This window comes from Gavia stellata, chromosome 15 (genome assembly GCF_030936135.1).
Source record: "Gavia stellata isolate bGavSte3 chromosome 15, bGavSte3.hap2, whole genome shotgun sequence".
In the NCBI taxonomy this organism is placed as follows: domain Eukaryota; kingdom Metazoa; phylum Chordata; class Aves; order Gaviiformes; family Gaviidae; genus Gavia; species Gavia stellata.
In genome coordinates, this window is record NC_082608.1 from 388,016 (window position 1) to 402,154 (window position 14,139).

At 52.2% G+C, this 14,139-nt stretch overlaps 1 protein-coding gene across 1 annotated transcript in view; it reads left to right on the forward strand.

The window, feature by feature from the left end:
• CNGB1 (cyclic nucleotide gated channel subunit beta 1) overlaps positions 1–9,684 on the forward strand; it is a 28,661-nt gene extending 18,977 nt beyond the window's left edge. The window contains exons 23-34 of the mRNA XM_059825067.1: positions 216–266; positions 369–455; positions 820–884; positions 1,344–1,466; positions 3,490–3,631; positions 3,875–4,034; positions 4,660–4,757; positions 4,843–4,926; positions 6,382–6,500; positions 7,115–7,261; positions 7,720–7,915; positions 9,469–9,684. Of these exons, the coding sequence (XP_059681050.1) occupies positions 216–266; positions 369–455; positions 820–884; positions 1,344–1,466; positions 3,490–3,631; positions 3,875–4,034; positions 4,660–4,757; positions 4,843–4,926; positions 6,382–6,500; positions 7,115–7,261; positions 7,720–7,915; positions 9,469–9,684 (1,488 nt within the window). The remainder of the gene's footprint in view (positions 1–215; positions 267–368; positions 456–819; positions 885–1,343; positions 1,467–3,489; positions 3,632–3,874; positions 4,035–4,659; positions 4,758–4,842; positions 4,927–6,381; positions 6,501–7,114; positions 7,262–7,719; positions 7,916–9,468) is intronic.
• Positions 9,685–14,139: the final 4,455 nt, after the last annotated feature.

Consider the following 14,139-nt stretch of genomic DNA (forward strand, 5'->3'; position numbering starts at 1 on the left):
AGCACAAGATGCCCTGAGATAGGATGGGAAGACAGCATACAGCCTGGTTGTCTTCTGCTCCTTTTGCTCTGCTTCCTTTCCCGGGCATGGAGGGAGCATCTTCCCTGTTGTGGTGTGGAAGAGGAGAGCCAGGCGTGACCATGTTGGTCATGACTTTCCTTTCTGTAAGCAATGATCAATCTCCTTCTCTCTGTCTCCCTCCTATTCCCAACCAGACGGACAAAAAGGCCATGAAAGAGCACTACCTGCGATCACGACGCTTTAAGGTTTGACGTAATTTTATTTATTAATCTGAACCACGGCTTGCAGCTTCACCCCACCTCGCCTGCAGGTCCCCACAGAGGTTTCTCTCTTTGTGCGGATTTCAGATGGATGTGGTGTGCCTCCTGCCCCTGGATTTCTTCTACTTCAAAGTCGGTGTCAACCCACTCCTGCGTTTTCCTCGCTGCCTGAAGGTGAGTTGGAGCTTACGAAATCAGGCCAAACGCCAGCTGCAGTGGATGTGAAGGAGTCCCACGCTGTTCGGGGTAAGCTACGGCTCGCTAGACTCATCGATGATGACAAGAGGATTGTCAAATGGACGGGACGACTCGTCCCGAAGGCTTTGCGGTGCTGTTGGTCACACGCTTCATTTCAATCCTAAAACACGCTCACGTTTGACTAGGAGGGCACTTAGAGATGGAGTCAAATCTGTCTGCGGCAGTTCATGCTGCAGAGGGGCTGCAGGAGGGAAACGGAGGGGGAGCGGGGTTTTACGGGGACGCAGCTCTCCCGGCGGGGGCTGCGGGAAGCTGGAGCACTCTGCTTTCCTTCTCCCAGTACATGGCCTTCTTCGAGTTCAACAACCGCCTGGAGGCTCTCCTGAGCAAGGCCTACATCTACAGGTGAGGGGAAGGGAGGGAGGGAGCGTGGAGTTGCTGTTTGCTGCCGGGGAAGAAGGTTCACTTTGGTGTGCACCCCTTCTGGGTTTCCGATTAATTTTCCCGCTGTCCCTGGACCGGCTGACATGGGCGTTGGCTGATGCAGGCGGGATGTGGGGGTCCCGGAGCCCATGTGGGTAGGATCACCTCTCCCTGACCCAGCGGGGACAGGGGTGCTGGCGGTGAAGAGGAGCCGCCAGCAGATAAACTGTTTTTTCTGGCACCTCTGGAGCTGCAGGGCTGCGGGAGGGAGCAGTGGGGCCGCCCCTTCGGGTGCTCCGTGGTTCCTGCGTTGGCAGGACCTGCGTGGTCAGCACTCAGCTCATCGTTTTGAAGCTCCTTGTGATGCCGGGCGGGATCGGACGTGTTTCTCCCAGCAGACACCATATCATCTCCCCTCCTGCTCTCTCCTTTTCTTTGCAGAGTGATTCGGACCACTGCCTATTTACTGTACAGCTTGCATGTGAACTCCTGCCTCTATTACTGGGCATCAGCCTACGAAGGACTGGGCTCTACCACCTGGGTCTACGACGGGGAAGGAAACAGGTACAAGCCAGGGCTTGGGTCTTCACGTAGCACAGCTTGCTGTGATGAGCTGGAGCAAGAGGATGCAGCCGGATTCATAAAAACCCTTGAAGCAAAGGGTTGGGGGTGTCAGGAGAAGATACGGAGCCAGGGAGAATGACGGGAACAGGAGGGATGGGATGTGCAGTAATATATAGTGCTGCAAGAGGAGGAGGCTGCAGCTGGGCTGAGATGGAAGGCAATGGCAGGTCCAAGAGGCTGAAAAACTGGGAACCTGGTGCTGGGAAACAAGGAAACATTCCCTGGCTGAGCGGGATGGCGGTGTGAGCCCTTTTTCTGTTCGTGTTGACCTGCTGCCAGGTCGGGATGGAGACTTGAAGCTGTGCTTGGAGATGGGAGGGCTGTGCTTTGAACCTAAGGGCTCGATGCAGCATCACACACCCCACGAAATCGGGTGGTACCATGTGCCAGGCCCCTTGGACCAGCCTAGCATCCTCATTCCCAGGGACAGTGGCCACCCCGTCCCCTTGCCGTGGCATTTCCAAGATACCTGTGTTAAATGTTCATGGCACTGTCGGCGATGGGTGCCACAGGGAGAGCACTCAGCTCGCAAGCTGGAATGCTGCCTCGTAGCGAATGCCCACCCGCACCTTCAAGTTGTACAACATGGGCAAAATAAAATACTGAGTAACATTTAACTAATTTGGCACCATGCAATAAATGAGAGTATCCTGAAAAAAGGCATGGGGAAGGGCTTGGGGAAGAGTGGCTGGAAAGCTACCTGGTGGAAAAGGACCTGGGGGTGTTGATGGACAGCCGGTTGAATATGAGCCAGCAGTGTGCCCAGGTGGCCAAGAAGGCCAACGGCATCCTGGCCTGTATCAGAAATGGTGTGGCCAGCGGGAGTAGGGAGGTGATCGTGCCCCTGTACTCGGCGCTGGTGAGGCCGCACCTCGAATGCTGTGTTCAGTTTTGGGCCCCTCACTCCAAGAAGGACATGGAGGTGCTGGAGCGTGTCCAGAGAAGGGCGACGGAGCTGGTGAGGGGTCTGGAGCACAAGTCTGATGAGGAGCGGCTGAGGGAGCTGGGGTTGTTCAGTCTGGAGAAGAGGAGGCTGAGGGGAGACCTCATCGCTCTCTCCAACTACCTGAAAGGGGGTTGTGGGGAGGTGGGTGTTGGCCTCTTCTCCCAAGTGATGAGTGATAGGACAAGAGGAAATGGCCTCAAGTTGCGCCAGGGGAGGTTTAGGCTGGATATTAGGAAAAATGTCTTCCCTGGGAGAGTGGTGAAGCACTGGAAGAGGCTGCCCAGGGAGGTGGTGGAGTCACCATCACTGGAGGTGTTCAAAAATCTTGTAGACTTGGCACTGTGGGACATGGTTTAGTGGGCATGGTGGTGTCAGGTTGATGGTTGGACTTTGATGATCTTACAGGTCTTTTCCAACCTTAATGATTCTGTTACAGACTTACTGCGAGGTGTGGGTATAGGTGGGGACAAGTGACTGTCAGCCAGGCAGCCTTAGTGCAGGTGTCACCTACCCTTTGAGCATTCAGCTTCCCACATTAATGTTGCTGCTATCTAGTTATTTTGTGTGATATACATATCTGTATCTACCTCTAGGTGTAACTATAACATCCAAAGGAGTGCCCAAGACCAGTGAATCAAGAATTCACTTGACATCTCCTGAGTCCCATGCCAACAGTTTATTCACAAACCCTTTTTTTCCTCTGACTGTTTCTAAAAGTATAACTGTTGATGAAAATACATTGCTGGTTTATAGTAGTGGGGCTGCAAGAAGCAGAAAATGGGAGTAGCCAGAGCAGCTGAGCACCCCACACAGAGGTTTCTGGAGGGTCTCTACGTCCCCCTGCTCCTGTAGCATCTCCAGAAGCACCTGCAGGTGTGGTGGGGAGTCTGCAGCCCCTTAATTTTCCCTTCATCACCCCTAATTACTCTCAGCAGGCTCTGGCTTGCCGTGGCCAGAGGATGTGAGCTCGGTACTGAGAGCTGAAACAGGCCTTCACGCGTCCTCTTTTCCTCCCAGCTACATCCGCTGCTACTACTGGGCGGTCAAAACCCTCATCACCATCGGGGGGCTGCCGGACCCCAAGACGCTGTTCGAGATCGTCTTTCAGCTGCTGAACTACTTCACGGGTGTCTTTGCTTTCTCCGTCATGATAGGGCAGGTGAGCAGGAGTCGCGGGGAGTTCCCAGCCTCAGGTGGGGAAGGTTTTGGTGGGGTTGGTCCACAGGTTGGTATCTCCAGGTTTGTTTTCCCCGTGCAAGGACCTGCTCTACGTTGGTGGAAGAAAAAAAAGGATTCGGCAGATGCTGTTAGGACTCAGTACACGTGCTCTAGACTGCTTAACCTGCGTGATGGCTAAGCGACAGCAATTAAAACATCTCTTCCACCCCTTCCTCCCATTCAGATGAGAGATGTGGTCGGGGCCGCTACCGCAGGGCAAACTTACTATCGGAGCTGCATGGACAGTACCATTAAATACATGAACTTCTACAAAATCCCCAAAACTGTTCAGAACCGGGTGAAAACGTGGTACGAGTACACGTGGCATTCGCAAGGCATGCTAGGTGAGATCCAACTGCTCCGAGGGTCCACACTTGCACTGCATGTGTTTTACTGCGGTTGCTTTGCAGAGCTGAAATGTTACCGTCAAATAGCACTATGGTTTCGGGGCGGGGTGGGGCTTATTTTATTCGTTTCTAGACAGGCTTGTTTGGCCACCAATAGAGTATATAGGCTGCCACCGGGTCGCAGGACCTTGGTGACCCGGCACCACTCATAGCGCATGGAGTCCAGCATCCCACCCGCCGGTCCCTGGGGAGAGGGGGGGGTGGTGACTGGCAATCAGTGGCCAGAGCATGTCCAACAGCAAACCCGCTAGCTCACCCTACCAGTAAACCATTAGGCAGGACCTCTGCGCCCGCTCTTCCAGCCAAGAAAGATGCTGGCTTGGGCTCACCAGTCTGTGTCCGAGAGCCGTCAGGGCAGGGATAATGTGAAGGGCGGCTCTCCATCACCCGTTGGCTTTAGACCTGCAGGTTGCTGGGTGGGCAGAGGCTGGAGGAGACCCTTCTGGGCGAGCTGGCTCCTGCCCTCTGCCACCAGAACAGGAGCTGCTTTCCCACTGCCATGCCAAGGACACGCTCTCGGATCGAGTGCTGGAAACAGCCAGTTTTCTGCTTTGTCTCACAGATGAGTTAGAGCTGCTGGTGCAGCTGCCGGACAAGATGAGGCTGGACATCGCCATCGATGTGAACTACAACATCGTGAGCAAAGTGGCCCTTTTCCAGGTACCCTCTGCAGCGTGGGTCCTAGCCGGTGGAGCCTGCCATGCTGACGCAGGCTAACGGCACTCTTGGCTCTGTTTCGGCTCAGGGCTGCGACAGGCAGATGATCTTCGACATGCTGAAGCGGCTGAGATCGGTGGTCTACCTGCCTAATGACTATGTGTGTAAGAAGGTAATGAGATGCTCGGGTGCCCTCCCATCCCCGGTGTCGTAGCCCGGCTGTGCAGGGCACCAGGAGCAATGCAGAGTGGGGAAAGCCAGGCCCGGCCCATCACCGTGGCGTCGAGCTGCTTCCCAGGGAGGGAATTCAGAGCAAAAACATCCTCGGTTGCAGCTGGTCTTGTGCAAAGACTGACCTCTTCTGCTGCACCCACGAACAGCAGGAGAGCAGGGAAGAGCCTGCTGAGCTGCAGGAGACTTTAAGATGCTTAGATGAGGATGCTCGGGAGCGAGCACCATCGGCAAGTTTGCAGATGACACCAAGTTGGGAGGGAGTGTTGATCTGCTTGAGGGTAGGAAGGCTCTGCAGAGGGATCTGGACAGGCTGGATCGATGGGCTGAGGCCAACCGGATGAAGTTCAATAAGGCCAAGTGCCGGGTTCTACACTTCGGCCACAACAACCCCAGGCAACGCTACAGGCTTGGGGATGAGTGGCTGGAAAGTTCCCCTGCAGAAAAGGACCTGGGGGTGTTGATCGACACCCGGCTGAATATGAGCCAGCAGTGTGCCCAGGTGGCCAAGAAGGCCAACGGCATCCTGGCTTGTATCAGAAATGGTGTGGCCAGCAGGAGCAGGGAGGTGATCGTGCCCCTGTACTCGGCGCTGGTGAGGCCGCACCTCGAATACTGTGTTCAGTTTTGGGCCCCTCACTACAAGAAGGACATTGAGGTGCTGGAGCGTGTCCAGAGAAGGGCGACGGAGCTGGTGAGGGGTCTGGAACACAAGTCTTATGAGGAGCGGCTGAGGGAGCTGGGGTTGTTTAGCCTGGAGAAGAGGAGGCTGAGGGGAGACCTTATCGCTCTCTACAACTACCTGAAAGGGGGTTGCAGAGAGGTGGGTGTTGGTCTCTTCTCCCAAGTGACTAGTGACAGGACTAGAGGAAATGGCCTCAAGTTGCGACAGGGGAGGTTCAGGCTAGACATTAGGAAAAAGTTCTTCACTGAGAGAGTGGTGAAACACTGGAATAGGCTGCCCAGGGAGGTGGTAGAGTCACCCTCCCTGGAGGTATTCAAGGAGCGTGTGGATGTGGCATTGTGGGATGTAGCTTGATGGACATGGTGCTGTGTGGTGTTGGGTGGGTTGTGGCTTGTTATTGTTGTTGTGTGGCGTGGGTTTTGTGGTTGTGGTTTGTTTTTGTTTTTGTTTTTTTTTGTGGGTTTTTTTTTTTGTTTTTGTTTTTGTTTCCCCCCCCCCCCCCCCCCCCCCAGGTTGGACTCGATGATCTTACAGGTCTTTTCCAACCGTACTGATTCTGTGATTCTGTGATTCTGTGATTCTGGGACAAAGAGTTTTGAGAGCTTGGAGAGGGCAGTATGGTCGTGGGGCTTTCCAGCAAGATGCAGGTTAGGGCATCCATAAGGTGTCCCCGTTTCTGGGCACCCCACGTAGCATCCATCTTCACTGCAGGGAGAAATCGGCCGCGAGATGTACATTATCCAGGCGGGACAAGTGCAGGTGCTGGGGGGACCCGACGGCAAAACCGTGCTGGTGACTCTGAAAGCCGGATCTGTGTTTGGAGAAATAAGGCGAGTGAAGCGTTGCCGGAGAAATACAGCTCGCGGGCTCTGGGTGAGGAGGGTGAGCAGATCAGCAACACCCTAATTAATTTTTGTGATTGAGAGCCGCTAGCGCTGAGCAGCATCTGCCACACAAATTTACAGCTTTTTTCTTGGAGCTTTTCCACTATTTTGGTCGCCGTGCTGTTTTCTGCCTGGGGAGCTCATGACAGTGAGCAGAGGTGTATGGAGGGATGGGAAAATGAACGGGAAAAGATGTTTCACGAGAACAGCCCCCCCAGCCATTAATCTGCCCATTTCATGGGCATGTAAAGTCCTGCACCAAGTTGTAAGACAGTGATAGAGTTTGCCTCCCTATAGCCCAGCAGACACTAGGCTGGTGTAAAATGCAATATTTAAACCTTCAAACGGGAAAATTGTATTTTACCTAGCGCTCCATGCCAACGTTTCCCAGCGTTCTTTAAAAACCAGGCTTGGAAAATGTTGTCGGGGGTGAAAATTAAACTCTCAGTCCTCTGAAAGAGAGAGATGGGGGTCACAATGGGAAAAGGGAGATTTTAAATGACAAGTGTTGCGCTGAGCCCGTTAATAACAGCGTTGACGTCTCGTCGTGTCTCTCTCAGCTTGCTGGCGGCAGGAGGGGGAAATCGCCGAACGGCAAACGTCGTAGCTCACGGCTTCGCTAACCTTTTCATTTTGGATAAGAAGGACTTGAACGAGATTTTGGTGCATTATCCGGAGTCTCAGAAGCTGCTGCGTAAGAAGGCCAAGTGCGTGTCGAGCTGCTGCTTTCTAGCCTGTGGGGTTTTAAAAAAAAGTACAGGTTTCAAGATCGCAGGGGAGATTTCTCTCGGTGCGAAGCCCTGGGAAAGCTCCTGCTGCAGGTGCCAGGCCTTGGGCAGACGTACCCGGAGGAGAGCCGGGCTGGAGCTGCCGCGCTTCGGCAGAGGGCACCCGTCCCTCGCCGCAGCCAGCCCAGCCCTGCTGCAAAGCTTCACCGCTGAAAGCGGGTGCGACTCAGGAACGAACGTGGCCAAAGTGCATTCATTTAAAAATCTATTAAAATACTCACTTTATTTTTTTTAGCATTACTTAGACTTGTTATTCTGTCCTTCCTAAGGCTAAAAAAAATCCCTGTCCTTTTAAAGTCTGATTTTTCTGCATTATAGAATCCAGCTAACAAAACATGTCCCCAGACTGAAATCATCTCTCTTTTTCCTTGCCATAGGAAAATGCTGAAAAACAACAATAAACCCAAAGACGAGAAAGGAGCGCCTGGAGACTCCCTGATCATCCCCCCGAAAGCTGATACCCCGAAGCTCTTCCAGGCTGCCCTGGCCGCTGCGGGGAGGGTGGGGGGCAGAGGGCCACTGGCGCAGCTCCGGTGGAGGCTGAAGGAGCTGAAGGCGATGCAGGCGACACAGGTCAGTGTGGGGGGGACGGCAATTTGGCTTTGCTTCATTAGGTGCCAAGTCACTGCTCTCCCCCACCAGCTCCAGAGACTGAGTGTTGTTAAGGTGCCCCAAAGGAGTGAGCTCAGGTCATCGGGGTCTGACGTAGCACGGGCAGATGGGAAGGGGTGGTCCAGCATCTTGCACGTGGCCTTGGGAGAACGTCATTGTCCCACAGGGGTTTGTTTTGCTACACAAAAGGGAAATACGTTGACTTTTTGCCCAGCTACGCTAAGCCTGAGTCTAATTTCTAGCTGGGCTATAGCCACAGATGAACACCTCTTCTGTGCCCCAGAGACAGAGCCACTCATAATTAATCGATGTGCTGGCGGGACAGAGGGTGATGCTGGCATCCAGCATCCACAGGCCAGTCAATATTTGCAAAGCTTTCCTGCTGGGGTTGGGACGGAGGCCCCCAGCATCAGGCACACCATCCTGCCAGCTCTGCTTGAGCTGCGGTGAAATCACCCTTGCTTTTTTGTCGTGAGCAACTGAAAAAGAAAATGGCCCTGCTCTTTTTTTTTTTTCTTTTTTTTCCTTCCAAGTGTCTGCTGAACTCGTAAAAAAGGTCATATCTCCATGCAGACCTTGTTGTTGCTCTTCCCAGCATGGAGTTATGCAGACTCTCACATCTGGACGTGTAAAGGGAGGTGAAAGAGCAGCTGATAGGGAGCGGGCGGTGGCCTTGAGGCTGGGTAAATATCCAGGGAGACGCTGAGCATAACTGCGTTTCTGCAGTCCTTCACGAAAGCACAACGAGGCTTCACACAACGTGGTGCTTCAGGCTAATTAATAACCAGTTAAAGGCAGCGGTGAACAGTGGCACTGTGTGCTCCATACGGTAGTGGCAACAAGACCCGTCATTGGAGGGTGGGAGTATTAGGAGCTAAGTCCGCTAATGGGGTTAGCAGGACCCCGTTGGAAAGACATCCCTTTCCATGACACGTCCGTAGGTGAGGTTTCTGAGGCTCCTCTCTAAAGGACGTTTTAGGACAGGGCAGACTGGGGCTGCTCTCTCAGAACAACAATTCTGCCAAGCTTTTGCCAAGATCAACCCCTCCAGACACTTCAGGAGCAAAACAAGAGAGTGGTGAAGCACTGGAAGAGGCTGCCCAGGGAGGTGGTGGAGTCACCATCACTGGAGGTGTTCAAGGAACGTGTGGACGTGGCACTGCGGGACACGGTTCAGTGGGCATGGTGGGGTTGGGTTGGTGGTTGGACTTGATGATCTTACAGGTCTTTTCCAACCTCAATGATTCTGTGATTCTGTGAAGAGCTAGTGCAGGAGGTGTGAGCGATGCACTCATCTCCATGCACTCCTCTCAAGATGCGCAGGATATAATCCAGCTGCCCCTCTCACAGGGGTCATCTTTGGCAGCAAGCTGACATCCCGATGATGAGGTCTGGTGCGGGTGAAACACCACAAAACGCCTGCCTGGCTTTGCACAGCGCAGAGACTGTGCTTGGGGGTAGTGGACGAGGGTCTGCCAAGGTTGATTTTGCCTTTTTTTTTTTTTTTATCACAGGGTTCCAGCTTCAGTCCAACCCCACCGAAATCACCAGTGCACCAGAGATCGCCTGTCACCTCCCACAAAGCACGCGCCCACTTGGAAGAAGAAATATTCTCAAAATCTTCTGATAGTTTAGTCACCATTCGTGTGATTTCTACGGCACAGGAAGATGAAGAAATCCTTGCTGCTGAGATTTCTGAGAAAGAAGAAGAAGAAAAAGAAGAGAAATGAAAAACAAGCAGGTCCTGGGGCAGGAGTAGGTAGCAGCTTTTTGTCGTTAACGATTTCCACGCAGTGGCTGTAGGCATCGCTAAGTGCTGCGGGTAGGATCCGCCTTTCTTTTCTGCCTAGACCTTCACCCGCTGTTGATAAAACCCTCTGCCATATGACCCAGAACCATACAAGGTTTCCGTGCTCTGGACATCTAGTTTTACTGAGCGTCTTTATGAATATTCCCACTAAATCTCAGGCCAGCTCTCTTGCTTCGAAATCCAGCCCTACGGAGAGGGAGCCCTGAAGAACTTGCTTTTTATGGCTCTGGATGGTTAATGAGTGTTCAGATAAAGCGTGAAGAGTTATTCACCTCTGACAGCTGAGTCACCGCTTGGCCAGAAACAACCGGGGAAAAAAACCAACACGGTTGGTTTCTCCGTTGGGCTCAAGGTTGTCAGCAGCAGCTGAAGAGTGATTCATCCAAAAAGGATGTGGACTATCCTCACAAGCCGAGCACAGACCGAATCACACTGTCACGAGAGGCCGAGGTCCGTCCCGGCGTGCATAGACTGCAAGATGCAGTGGTGTTCCCCAGGGCTCAGTTTTGGGGCCCGTCTTGTTTAATATATTTATCGATAATCGGGATGAGGGGATCGAGTGCTCCCTCAGCAAGTTTGCAGAGGACACCAAGTTGGGCGGGAGTGTTGATCTGCTGGAGGGTCAGAAGGCTCTGCAGAGGGATCTGGACAGGCTGGATCGATGGGCCGAGGCCAATGGTATGAGGTTGAACAAGGCCAAGTGCCGGGTCCTGCACTTGGGTCACAACAACCCCATGCAACGCTACAGGCCTGGGGACGAGTGGCTGGAAAGCTGCCTGGCAGAAAAGGACCTGGGGGTGTTGGTCGACAGCCGGCTGAATATGAGCCAGCAGTGTGCCCAGGTGGCCAAGAAGGCCAACAGCATCCTGGCCTGTATCAGAAATGGTGTGGCCAGCGGGAGTAGGGAGGTGATCGTGCCCCTGTACTCGGCACTGGTGAGGCCACACCTCGAATGCTGTATTCAGTTTTGGGCCCCTCACTCCAAGAAGGACATGGAGGTGCTGGAGCGTGTCCAGAGAAGGGCGACGGAGCTGGTGAGGGGTCTGGAGCACAAGTCTGATGAGGAACGGCTGAGGGAGCTGGGGTTGTTCAGTCTGGAGAAGAGGAGGCTGAGGGGAGACCTCATCGCTCTCTCCAACTACCTGAAAGGGGGTTGTGGGGAGGTGGGTGTTGGTCTCTTCTCCCAAGAGACAAGCGACAGGACAAGAGGAAATGGCCTCAAGTTGCGCCAGGGGAGCTTTAGGCTGGATATCAGGAAAAACTTCTTTACGGAGAGAGTGGTGAAGCACTGGAAGAGGCTGCCCAGGGAGGTGGTGGAGTCACCATCACTGGAGGTTTTTTAAGAGACGTATGGATGAGGCACTGCGGGACATGGTTTAGTGGTGGACTTGGCAGGGTTAGGTTTATGGTTGGACTTGATGATCTTAAAAGCCTTTTCCAACCTAAACAATTCTATGATTCTATGATTCTGTGCTTGAGGGTTCCTGCGTGGTGCCAACACCACCTTGGGTTTGCGGCTGGGAAGAAGGGTTCCTGCCAGCCATCCACCCCGGGGAGGTGGTGGGCTCTCCATTGCTGGTGGCTGTTACGGAGAGATTTGATGAGCATCTTTCAGGGATGGAGAAGCACAATCCTGGATGGGGAGGTGTTCCTGGAGATCCCTTTGAGCCCTGACTTTCCATGGGTGCACCAATCTGCTGCTGCAGGAGGCATAAACCGAGTGCAGGAAGGGAGAAGCTGTGTTGCTTTCCAGCTGAGACGGGAAAGAGATGTGCAGTAAGTGATCTCCTCTCCCAGCCAGCATTTCACGTCAGGCCAGAGCCCATAGCGCACAAAGAAGCGTGCAGGTGGTCCCCTGTGCTCATTGCTGGACCTCAGTGACCTGCCACATTTCTGGCAGCCCATTTCCAGACCCTTTCAGTCACTTTGTTGGTTCTTGGCCATGTTTCCCATGGAGAAGCCACTCTGGTCTTGCTCATCGCTGCAATGGGGCGCTTGTGAAGGCGCTCTCCCAACCATGCCGGGACCGAGTGCTGGATGGGAAGGCAAATGCCTGGTCAGCAGCCAGCACGCCCAGCTGATGGCTCAAGGTGTCCAATCTTCCTCCAGCACCACCAGTTCCTCGTTTTCCTCAAACCCAGCACCAACCGGAGCGAGCTGCTGGTGAGCTGGGCGGTGGCAAAAAGCAGTGGGCAAGATGGTGCTGGCTGGGACAACGCAGACCCTCCCGAAGGCTTCGGCTGGCCACATCTCCCCGGCACGGCTGGCTCCATCAAGAGGAGCCGGTCTTCATCCTCTGGAGGAAAAGCTGGGGCGGGTTTTGCCGCAGGGAGCAGCCCTGGAGCCACGGCCAAGGGACTTTGCAGGCGTTCAGCAAATACTGTGAGCAGTGCTGCAGGTTTCACAGGTCTGGCCATGAGACGACCGGGCTGTTTGTGAAGGGCGTCAGCGCTGGCATTGCCCCCGTAGGTGGGTGATCCCTCTTCCCATCAGCAGCCTGGGGCTGATCTTCACCTCCTACGGGGTCTTCTTACTTTGTTGCGGTTTTTCCCTCTCTCGCAAAATGGATGGTTTGCTGTGGTGGAAAAAGCCAGAATATATGTTAGTGTTAATTAACGATGGCTTGCTCTCTTTTAAACAAATTTAATGAGCTCCTCTATTCTGCAGGAGGGTCTGAAGCCACCACTGCTCTTAACGTTGCAGGAGAAAACCTGGACTCACCAAACCTCCCTAAATATTTCCCATCCTCAGTCATTTGCCGGTGGTTTCCTGCTGGGTAGAAGGTTTCGGTGGGGAGTGCAAAGTATTTTTTTTTCACTATATAAATACTTATATAATCAAACCAGGAAACGTGCAAAAGTCAAACCGGGGTTCTGATTTGCTGCTACGATTTGATATGGTTTAGAAAAAGTGTTTAAATAAACAGTGGTCTGTAATGGCTTTCATAATTCACTGTATCTACAGTAAACACCACGTAGATTACCGTTCATTTGCTGTGGATTTATTTCAAAATTCCAGTGGTTTTCCATCTTCTTGCTCACTGATGCACTGACGGAGCCAGTAAAGTCCCCACGCGTGGCTCACAGATTTTCCAATAAACTTTTTAGAGGCTCAGAGGTCACATAATACTACTAGTAGAATAGAAAGAAGGGAAAAAAAGCTTTCTTTAATGGCAAATACTTGCATGAAGATCTTAGTTTTCAACATGCAGCATTAGATGGTGATGGATACATAACTGGTAATTCTGGAACCGTGGGGAGATTTGAAATTATCCTCCTCTGCGATCTGTTTACGGCTTTAGTTCTTCAGAGAGATTATTCTCCAGGTAATAATTCAGGTCAAGGTAGGGTTGGGCTTACAGGCTGGGTTGGAGAGTTGAGCTCAGGTCTATTTGCTGTGCAGAACTATTTAGAAGTGACGGTAGGCTGAGGAGATGGGCAGCTCATTTAGTGCCTCTTGGTTTGGGGGTTGCCGTAAACTGGCTTTCTGCTGAATTTTGTAATTCCATTCATTCACCCATTTTGCTGGATTTGCAATGGGGGTCCCTTTGCGTTCGTTCCTATTAACTGTCTTGCAGCGTGCATTTATCACGGGTCTGTTCCTTCCGCTGCCCTTGTAATGTTCCTGATGGATTTGGTAACGCTCCATGTACCTTTACTGCATTTCTTATTAGCTTTTGCTCATTCCACTTTGATGTCCTTAAGTGTTGGATCGATCCGATATGATATCCTCTAATAATACTAATGCAGTATTTGGGGGATCTTGCCATGCAGTTGCTTATTGCCAGTCCAGCCCCCTGGAAATTCTGCACTGCAGTCTTCCTCCTGAATTATGTTTCTGATTAACGGATTTCTCAGAGGTCCATAGTCATAGAAACCAGGTTTTCTTGCAACAATATTTTTGCTGTTGCTGCTTTTGAGAGAACTGAGGGGAACAGATAACTGCTGAAGGAAGAAGCAGAGCTTGCTGTTGTTGGGTCTGTACTAATGTGTTAGGTTTTGCCTCACTATCACAAGTAGCATCTTTACTGGAGGCTTCATATATACTAATTTAATATATACAAACACACTTTTATATATAGGTAGATACTTTTTAATATTTATGTGTACTTTTTATACTGGAGGTGCATTCATAGTCCTTGTGGCCTGTGCTGTTACGTCTTTCAGAAAAGTGATACTGATTTAATGTTCTGTATGAAGTTAGGGAAGACAAATGTCTCCAGTTAAAGAAAATCAACTTACAAAGTAATAATATAACCCACCATAGACATCTGACTGTGGAGGAAGTTGTTCTCCTCTGGATAGGAACAGGGCAGGGAGCTTCTCTGTATTTATAGTCGGAGCAATCTTTTAAAAAGATTAAGTGCAATTGCAGG